At 41.8% G+C, this 11,043-nt stretch overlaps 1 protein-coding gene across 8 annotated transcripts in view; it reads right to left on the reverse strand.

Annotated features, from left to right (window-relative positions):
• plce1 (phospholipase C, epsilon 1) overlaps positions 1-11,043 on the reverse strand; it is an 82,446-nt gene that overhangs the window by 26,551 nt on the left and 44,852 nt on the right. For all 8 annotated transcript variants that reach the window (XM_020605035.1, XM_020605033.1, XM_020605032.1 and 5 more), the window contains 5 exons: positions 8,180-8,334; positions 7,924-8,091; positions 978-1,123; positions 737-884; positions 429-539 (listed from right to left, as the gene is read on the reverse strand). In XM_020605035.1, the coding sequence (XP_020460691.1) occupies positions 429-539; positions 737-884; positions 978-1,123; positions 7,924-8,091; positions 8,180-8,334 (728 nt within the window). The remainder of the gene's footprint in view (positions 1-428; positions 540-736; positions 885-977; positions 1,124-7,923; positions 8,092-8,179; positions 8,335-11,043) is intronic.

The raw sequence follows: 11,043 nt of genomic DNA on the forward strand, positions 1-11,043 counted from the left end.
CTCCCTACTGTCACCAAGTGCTTACTCAAGAGTTGTTAGCTTGTTGGGATTTTCTTTATAATACTTTAAGGTCTTGATCATAATATGTAAAGTGCCTCGCGAAAATTTGTTGTTGTGATTTGACACTACAGTCTATCCACTCACCCCAACCCGTCAATGCAGATAGCCTCCCACCAAGAACGGGAGCTTTCTTCCATTAAAGGGAGCTTTTCCTCCCTACTGTCACCAAGTGCTTACTCAAGAGTTGTTAGCTTGTTGGGATTTTCTTTATAATACTTTAAGGTCTTGATCATAATATGTAAAGTGCCTCGCGAAAATTTGTTGTTGTGATTTGACACTACAGAAATAAAACTGAATTGAAATGAACTGAACTGGGTCAGTTATATGAGATATGTGTATTTGTGCATGTTGATGGATGTTTCCTATACCTCTATAGAGTCCTCTGTGTTGTCTGGAGGTGGTTTGAGGCTGATGATACTTGCTGTCCCGTCTAAAGCGTCACTCAGCTCCTTCAGAAAAACCCCACAGAACGGCACCACCTGGTGTACAGACAGCACACACAAAAACACATGCCATTAAAACTGCTATTGTTGTGTCATGTTTCTTGTGGTCAGATGTGGAAACAAAGAAATGTGAACTAAATTTCTTAAGACAAATTTCTTAAGGAAATTAGGGACTGACCCACATGGAAAACTAGACCATTACATTCACGATTCTGCATTAAACAGAAACCTACCTTGTATCCTGGGATATTGAGAGCTCTGGTGACAACCTTCTTGTACTCAGCAGAAGACTCGTGCTGAGCCATAGCATCCTTTAAGCTTCTCATAGTCTCAATGTCTGACTGGTCCATAAACTGCCACATCTTCAGGACCTTTCGTGACCTGGGGGGCCAAAGAAAACCTCAGTCAGGTGTAGATTTGTGAGCACAGGATGATTATGTGACCACATTTGAGAGTTCGTGTGCTCCTCAATACCTGAGTCCAGCCAGGAACTCCATAACACCGTTGTAGTTTCCCATGTTCCAACAGCATTTAGCGACGTGAACCAGATAGGAGAAAACATCTCTCTTCTCCTCCATGGACCCTGCTGTCAGGACCAGCCACGTCACCCAAGAACTCACCTGATGATGTTGAGTTTAACATATATTACTCATACTGTAGTTACTATTCATACTCAAAATGATAAACAACAGTAATAATCTTGAAGTCCTTTCTTCTCCAGCAACTTTATTATCCAAGAACAAAGTGGAGTGACTCCGTGATGACTCTTCATGAAACACAAGCCAGCTGATCCTTGTAGAAATCCTTATTTTCCGGATGAATTCTTTATTAAAGAATTTCAATATTCAAAATAAATATGTTTTAATGAAAACAGTAATAGAAAAAAATCTCTTTTAAGCCTCAGTACCGGCGCAATATGTACATACTAAATCAACATGGAAATACTTTAATAGTGGACAATCTACATGAAGGCTGATTTCAATTTACAAAACCACAGGATGGCTTGTACATGTGTTAGAGCGTTAAAACAAAGCCATTAAAAGCCAGTGAACAGGAGACAAGGTCCACAACCAAATAATAGTCTGCCGAGTTTCTCTACTATGTGTGAACCTTCTTGTGCTCATGTCATCTCTTAAATTCTGGTGTGGCAACCTGTGTCTAAAGTGGTAAAGTATGCACAGCTGGCCACACCGACACCCACAAGAGAGAATAAGATCCGATATCCATCAGCTGCAAGCTTTAGCTTAACCTAACCCTACCCTTACCCCAAACCAAGTCATCACCCAAAAAATTCCATGATATACATGGGGAAGGTCGAGTCCCCACAATTTGATTATGTGAATAGGTTTCAGTCCCCAAAATGTGAATACCACCATGCATGCACACACAAAATATAGGAAGAGATCAGATTCCAGTATGGGCAGCTTCTTAGTCTCTAGTATTTGTGTCTCATGAATGTATTCACACATACACACACCCTACTCCTATCTTACCCTATCCCTCTTCAGGACGTACTTTAACAACTGCTACTTACTGTAACCATAATCCTAACCTGTTGTCACCCTGGAAGGCCGAGTCCTCACTATACGAGTGTGTAAACAGATTTTGATCCACACAGTGCGAGAAATACCAGGTGCATGCACGCACACACACATACATCAACTACCTAACCCCTTGGAGGAAGGAAAAACATCCCCAGGCCTAGACATCTGTTACTGGGTTTATTTAAGGATCTGTGAAGCCCACCGCAATCTGACTTCTCAAGGACTAAATAAAGTCAAACACACACAAAAATAAACAAACATGTAACTAAGTACACTGTTTCACATGTAGATTTTTAGTTTGAAGTTCTCTTCATTCTGACACTCCCTGATGAAACACTGGTAAAATGCCTAGACCCCTAAATGGATTATTACACAAGCAACCACAGAAATCATACATATCACATCAAACTAACCCCCCTGGCCATTTATAGAATACTGACCCTTTAACATACACAAGGTATGAACTCACATATCAGCCTCGGGCACATACGGTATGTACAGTTCAACACAGTTTATACAGACATGTATGAGCTTCTATATAACTTGCTTCATAAAATACATAATCTACTGTGTTTGATGAAATGCTGCATTTTATTTGTCAGGTTCTAAAAGCTTGATTGTCATAATCTCAAACCTACTGATATTAAAAGTGTAATGGTTTGTATCCAATACAAGTGAAAAGCAAACCTGTTTACACATTTCTGTGTGATAGAAGTGCAGGCATAAGGAGGGCTGTAATGCAGTAAGGCAGATGTCTCCTCTAAACTGTTCTCATCTTTAGTTACTCAAATTAAGAAACAAAATAATAAAAATAAAATTTCTCAACAGGAAAGTATAAATAATGTCTCACTGAACTTGTCAATGTTTTAGCCTTTTACTACCCTTCACCATATTAATTACAATAAAAAAAAAGATCAAGAGTCCTGCTTGTGGTTAAGATGCATTCTGGGTATTCATTCTTTACTTCCAGGGTGTTTGTTGAACACTGTGCTCTAAACACTATTTCGTCTGCACAACCTAATCTGAAGGTTTTACTCTCACTAAGTAATAAAGGAGATGCAATAGGTTTTCAATTAGCTGGTTTAAAAAAGCCATACACACTTTTCTCACTTGCCACCATTGTCAGATAGACCAGACACAAAGCTTCTCGTGCAGAAGATTAACCCGTTTCGCCAGAAAGAATGCTGCATCCTGCTTCATTATACTTCACCTGAGTAAAACCGTATTCTAGAATCTACTGACAAACAACCCTGCTGCCCTGCAGTCTCTCATCTGTTACTCCTCTGATGTATGCATGCCTTGCATGAAAGTCTGCTACCAGTAACTTCTAGCGTTATGACATAATACGAAGCCATGTCAACAGCAGGGTTGAATTACACTCACCATCTAAACCATTCAGTCAGTCCACAAAGTGGCTTTTTGAACCACCATGGATCAAGGCATCGTACAGGGCTGGCATCCCTTCTGATATTCCAGACAGCAAAAGTGTGTACTCAGTGCTGCGTATGAGAGATAATAGACAGGATACGAAGACATACTATATATAGAGAGAGACTGTGTAATGGCACAGAAGAGCAGATAAGAGCAAACGAGATGACGACAGACAAAAGTATAGTATAATAAAAACTGTGCGAAAGATTTCCTCAAACAACAGCCCCCCTTATATGCACAGTATAAGTGTTAACAATATCAGCATGGATAAAACTCAAACATACAAACACAGTAACAGAGGTGGTACAAGCTGATCGATCCTTTGATGTTTGTGTACTGTACGCTCCATGTGTTTGCCCGTCTGCCTGTCTCCATTTGTGCGTGCTTTATTAAGTGAAGTATGAGGGTCAGTTTCTCCTTGATACATGAATTCCATAACCTAGGTTGACAGGGACCTATTACAAACTCAATGCATGAGCACACAGTGGCTCTGTCAAAACAAAGGCAGACACAAAGGGGCCCAAACGGCTCAACCTTCCCTGCCTCCAAACTTTTTCTTGCTGTGCTATCTTTTTTATTGGCAAAGCAACGCAGCTTTATTTATATAGCACATTTCACACACAGAGGCAAGTCAAAGTGATTTACACAGGCAAAAAAAGTGACGGCTTTAAAAACATAAAACCAGAAAAAAAATCAGTTAAGACAAAATGAAGATAAAACACTGTTAAAATGAGATAAAATACATAAAACAAACAGAGAAAGGAAAAGGTTTGAGACACACTTATCTAGCAGTTGCCCTGAATGCAACAGATGAAACAAAAAGCACGGCATAGAAACCAGTCAATCAATGGCACAGGAAAACAGCAGAGTTGTCAGTTTAGATTTGAAAGTGGCTAAAGTTAGTCCTGGAGTGAGGTTCTACCAGTTGACTGCTTCCTAAAGATTTCTGTTTGGTTAGGGAGGGGCTGCTCCACTCTCACACTCACAGTCAGCTATGTGTTTACACATGGTGCTTGCAATGCTAATGCTTGAGATGTGAAGATACAGACGTTTAACCAATCACCAGTGGCGAATGCTCTGCATGTAACTACCCCCTCCCCCCACGCAGTCCTGATACTTGATTTTAGTACTACCTCCTGAGGGGTACCGAAATGTAGTTCTTGCGGGCCCTGAGGTGACTCTCTTTCATGATTTCTGACAGTGTGTTGTCTCTTCGTAATGTTTTGGCTCCTCTTGTTTCTTGTCCTTGCCAGGGGGATGAGATGAATGACGCAGGGTCTCACAAAAGGTTTGAGATAAACAGTTTCGCTCCTGACTTGTTAAGGCAAAAATCATCTGCCCTAAAAAGACACCTGCTATCCCAGAAGAAATTAAAATGCTTGAAGAAGTGCACTTTCTGCAGGTTGAATGCGGTTGAGAGCCATGTGTTCAGTGCCATCAATCTGCTGAATCCTTCTCCTCTTCTGACTGGTGCTAGATTAGCACCTCAGTTTTCAAGGAGTCAAGCCTGTTCAGTAGATCAGTAAATCTTTCTTCAGAACTTCTGATCGCTGTTTCACAATGTCATTGGCCCCAACGTGCACTATCAAGTCTTTTACAGTTGAGTTTTTAGCTGGAATATTTGGAATTCTCTCTTGCGTGTGACTCATGAGACCATACCCTTTGGAAGACACCATGTTCTGGTATTTTTGCTGTTCATGTTTACATTTTTAACAGCAAAGTCGCCCACTATCAAAGTTTGAGGCCCAGTTGTTAGCTTTCCGAATTACTCTCACTCCTTACCCTGCTTTGTGAGGATGGGAAGTTATCCATGTCATTTGATGGAGATCCAGGGTCCTTCAGCAGCAGTGTAAAGCTGTTACAGAGTTGTATGTTAAGTAGGTTCTATGCGAACTCTCCCTCTTGCAGCTGTACACTGCTATGTGCTACTATGCACGGGACTGATGAGGCTCTCTGCTTGGAAGGTGATGCAGGCCAGCCAGTAGCAGCGCAAATCTCTGGCCGCTGGCCTCCGGTCATTGCTTTTCCTCCTATTTCCCAGGGATGTGATTTATTTTTCGGCTTAGTGCCAAGAGAGCTCCAGGGAGGACTACTACTTTCAGATTTATTATGAGGCAGAGAACCCTCCTGTTTCTTAGTAGCATTGTTGGTGCCAATTAGCTGCGAGTTGGCTTCCTCTTGTCCACTGTTTGGAGTCCACAGTAAGGTGGTGTCATTCCCATTCAGTCCACTTAATTCCATGTTAATTTCTAATCAATAAATCTTAGTTTCAAGAACTGCAATCTTCTGGAGAAGTTTGTGGAAGTCTTCCAAAGAGAAAGGGGGCATCTTGCTGATAACTAGCTTCAACTAATCCCAGTCACTGTAGTTCAGTATAGCAGCACAGGAAAAAAGGCCTTGTGCTGTTAGTAGGCCACACTTGCCTCGTACCCTTTAGTAATAAAAATGGTAATAAATATGGTTGTAGTCTTCGGTCTCTATTAAAAATAAGATCCCAATGATTTACAAGTATGCAATACTCACCGTCCATAAATTCTTTTACTGAAAAAACAAGGATCTCAGCAAAGAATGTAAGCCAAGGAGAGAGCAAAGCAGAAAAGTGTCTGCACTGTAAGAAAGTAGGAGGCTTCTGATGCATAATCTTTCACATCCATACATGGTTCTTAAAAATGAACAGGGTCAAAACTAGTAGATACTTTTGAGATGAGTTTCCAGACTGTTGTCTGTCAAGTGTTAGGAAAGAAATTAGACCCTAATGCTAATAAGTTAATATCTTAAAACAGTGGATCCAGTCCAGTTTATTGTCATTCTTGGATATGCATTTCCACAGCTACCTTATTACCTTAAAAATGTCTGAGAGCAAACTCCAATAAAGAATTCCATAGTTATCGTAACTTGGGCTGCAACCAAGTTATTTTCTTCGCAAATTAATTTAGCAAATATTGTAAATGTTTGGTCTGTATGAGATCAGCAAGAGGCAAGTAATGTGATAAATCAATCACTACGGGGATACTTGAAAATGTCTTGTTTTGTTTGATCAACAGTCCAAAAATTCACTTTACTAATATGTCAGACAAACTGAAAATATTCCCATTTGATCAATATAGCTGCCAGTGATTGTTTTCCATCAACGTATGGCATAAGCATTACAGCTTAAATCATATCAGTGCCAATAATAGTTTGTTAAAGTTGTTAACAGATAAAAGCAGAAACCAGTTCCCTATAATGTGACAAATGTCTGGTGAAAAAAAAAGAAAATTAATTTAAAAATGCAAGATCCTTTAACACATTTCTAATGTAAATATTTGACAATATCACTGCATAAAATCCAGCTAAAACTTTTGCCAACCATAGAGCAGTCAGACCAAAGAAAGGATGCTCCTACGCATCTCATCTCCATCTGACTGTCATGATTTGCAGCCACTTCAGGGCTTCATCAGTGTCTTCAGGGGAGACCCACTGTTGTCATCTGACTCTTGTTCCACTGTGCCCATATATGGCTACAAGGCACATTTGAGAAACTATTTTCCATGTGTCTCCTCTCACTGACTTAAATGAAAACCAGCTGATGCAAAAAAGCATGCAACCTAAAGATGACATCATCACCCCCAATCACACTCTTAAAAAAAAAGCAATCCAGTGTTGTGATTGTTTATTCTCAAAGTCACTCGCCATAAAAGACACAAGGCCCAGGAGAGTAACGTTAGCCAACTTACTCCACTCTGAGAGCGTGTACTTGTGTACACACAATGTGTACTTGGGTCATGAGTTGATAAATTGGTACGACTCTCACAGCAAACACAGCAGGGTAAATCCAGATGAAGGAAAACACAATTACTGGTCTGCCATGTTTTTCAACCTTTTACATTAATGTCAAATCGCAGCACGTGCATTTTCAATGTCTCTGATAATGTCATTAGGGGAGGTCACTAAAGATCACGTTACAGTCATCCAAACGGTACAAGCATTGTTTTTTTAGTCAATATTTCTAAACAGTTTGGACATGCTTTCTTTTAATATGACCTCTATAAGGCTGTGTTTAAAAAGACTTCACTAGTCACGTCGCAAAACTATTCCACAGTTTTCAGATTATCACCCGTCCTTCAGTGACTTCATTCAGATTTAAATCAAGTAGTAAAACCTTGATATAAACCGACTGTGTGAAGTTACTATGATGAATCATAGCCTTTAAGCTGAAATAGGCCTACTGACTTCAAAAGTCATGCAAAAATATGGGATAAATGTGGATGTTTGGGATGAAGATTAATCAACAACAATAATCTTCAGTTGCAGACTTACAGTAGTAAGAAGATCTTTATATCTAAATTAACATCAAGACTTGAGGTTTTGTCTGCATTTTTCATTCTAAACATGTTATTCCTTGAGCACAGCCAAAATAAATAGACTAACAGCACACAAACATTTTATATGAGCAGACCCCTCACCTCATTGAACCGCGCCACCAGGTCCTCCACAGCATTACTTCGCTGAGCACTCTGGGTAGGCATGCTGGGCGCTGACAGCGAGGCCTTGAGGTTTGGATGCCGTTTAGTTTGACACTCAGGACTGCCCATGTCTCGAGTGAGGAAACAGAGGTAGTCCAAGGGAAAGACCTGCAAACAGACACCCAGCAGGTAAACATAATATAGTTTTTTGACCCAGATATAGAGTATATTATGCATTGTGTGTTATTCCTCCTACCCGCTGGTAGAGTTGCTGCTCTTGCTCAGTGAGGATACAGGCGATCTCCTCGGGGAACTGGACGAGGTGTCGTAACTCTGCCAGTTCCTTACTGATCCCACTGACACTGGGAGGAAGAGAGTTGCTGGTGGTCATACTGTTGGTCAGCTGACGCTCTGAATGGACAGATCAAGAGGAGGAAAGACCATAAATTTGACATTACTTTTTCACACGGTATCACTATCTAGCTAGTATTTTGGTGAAGAGTAAGATACATAAAACAAAATGAGAGGTGAAGAGAAGGAATAAAGTGAAAAGTGAATACAGCAGAGGGCCAGTGGTAAGAATGAGGTGAACTCTTTACAAGTACACAAAGAAAGTAGATACTACTGCTGCTCATACCAGTAAAAAATAGAAGGAGAGGGCAGGACTCAGAAAGAGGAAAGATTAAAAGTGAGGCATTATCTACTCTGTTTCCTTTTAGCACAGACATTTTAAGTCTCAGTGAAATGTGGATCTCTTTTTCAGGATTAATGATCAAAAAACTTCAAATTTTCGCATCACTCCATTAGAGCTAGAGCATTAGTATATATACACATACATATATACATACAGTACATATATATACACACATATTGATAGATAGATAGACAGATAGATATGAGCAGACGGGATAGCTCAGTGAGCAACACCACTGACGTCGCCCAGGTCAACAAGGTCCGCATCAGGTGTTAAGGAACCAGGGCAACCTGATGAGAAGTGGGCTACTGGAACAAGACATTCATGGACAAGAGAGGAGAACAGGGAACTATTGGAATGCTACTATACAATTAACCCCAGCGAGAGGGGTTACATACAGAGGATGTGGGACCTATGGATACTTTGAAACCCAACATCTACACTAACATCGAAACAACTAGTAGCTCAGTGCTACTTCTCACATCCGCAAGAAACACCTGCTAATCACAACTAGAGAATGCTCCAGCAAGGGGGAGCCAGGACGACAGGTCAGGCTCAGGGGGAAAACATCATCATCACCCCCACAACTGGAGATTGGGTACCAAGCCCCAATAACAGGCCCGTATGAGCTTGATTCAAGAACAGCTGACCTGAGATTGAAGATCATGAGCAAGATGGACACCTGGAACTCCCGTAGTCAGTTAACAAGTGAAGTGCCTTCTGAAAGTCTTCTAGAGGATGTGAATGCAGCACTAAGAACAATCCCTACTACGACCATCACTGAGACCAACAAGCTGATATACACCACAGCAACTGTGATCCTTGAGATGCTTGGCTATAAGTTCAACAAAGGCCATAAGGAGCAGTGTCCTCCATGGAGAAGGAGGTTGGAGACCAAGATCAATGCAGCAAGGAGAGAAGTTAGCCAGCTATTAGAATTGCAGAAAGGCATGATGAACAAAGGGTACCTAAGAAGTACAACTCACTGTCCATACCTGAGGCCTTAGAGACTGCCAAGCAAAGGCTAACAGCCCTGGCCACCCAACTGAAGAGGTACACCAGGGAAGTTAATAAACCAAATGTTCTGCACTGAGCCATCCAAGGTGTATTCTCAGTAGCAAGGTAATAACATGAGAGCAGACCCACCAAGGCTGGAGACTGAACAGTTCTGGAAGAGCATATGGGAGAAGGAGGCATCACATAACAACAATGCCCAGTGGCTGGTGGACAACACAACAACCTCCCTGCACAAGACCCAGTAATCATCACAATGGCAGACATTCACAAGAGGGTCTCAAGTATGAAGAACTAGACAGCACCAGGCCCTGACATGATCCACACCTACTGGTTAAAGAAGCTTCACTCCATGAGCACCTGGCGGGACAAATGAACCAGCTACTAATCGATAGAACCCACCCTGAGTGGTTAACTGAAGGCCGGACAGTCCTGATCCTGAAGGACCCTCAGAAGGGAGAAGTTCCATCCAACTACCACCCAATAGCCTGCCTCTGTATAACATGGAAGCTCCTGTCAGGCATCATAGCAGCTAAGATCAATACAGCTCAATACATGAGCAGTGCCCAGAAAGGAATTGGTAGTAACACCAGAGGAGCAAAGCACCAGCTACTGGTTGATAGAGTAGTCACTCAAGACTGCAAGACCAGGCATACCAACCTGTGCACAGCCTACAAGAAAGCCTATGACTCAATGCCTCACACATGGATCCTGGAATGCTTGGAACTGTACAACATCAACAGGACTCTAAGAGCCTTTATCAAGAACTCACTGGGAATGTGGAAAACAACCCTAGAGGCCAACTTCAAGCCAACTGCACAAGTCAACATCAAGTGCGATATCTACCAAGGAGATGCTCTGTCCCCACTGCTGTTCTGCATAGGCCTGAACCCCCTCAGCCAGATCATCACCAAACGCAATTACGGATACCAACTACGAAATGGAGCAACCATCAGCCACCTCCTCTACATGGATAACATCAAGCTGTATGCCAGGAGTGAACAAGACATCGACTCACTGATCCACACCATTAGGATCTAGAGCCAGGACATCGGAATGTCATTCGGACTGGATAAGTGTGGTCGAATGGTAACAAGGAGAGGGAAGGTAGTCAGAACTGAGGGGATTGTACTACCAGAAGGCAACATAGCAGATGTTGAGGGCAGCTACAAGTACCTTGGGATCCCGCAAGCAAATGGGAACCATGAAGAGGCTGCAAGGAAAGCAGCAACCACCAAGTACCTGCAGAGAGTAAGGCAAGTCCTGAGAAGTCAGCTGAATGGAAAGAACAAAGTCCGGGCAATTAACACCTACGCCCTGCCGGTCATCAGGTACCCCGTTGGCATAATAAGCTGTCCAAAGGAGGAAATAGAGGCCACTGACCTCAAGACAAGGAAGCTCCTTACAATGCA

The sequence above is a fragment of the Monopterus albus genome, unplaced genomic scaffold (genome assembly GCF_001952655.1).
Source record: "Monopterus albus unplaced genomic scaffold, M_albus_1.0 scaffold69.1, whole genome shotgun sequence".
Lineage (NCBI taxonomy): Eukaryota > Metazoa > Chordata > Actinopteri > Synbranchiformes > Synbranchidae > Monopterus > Monopterus albus.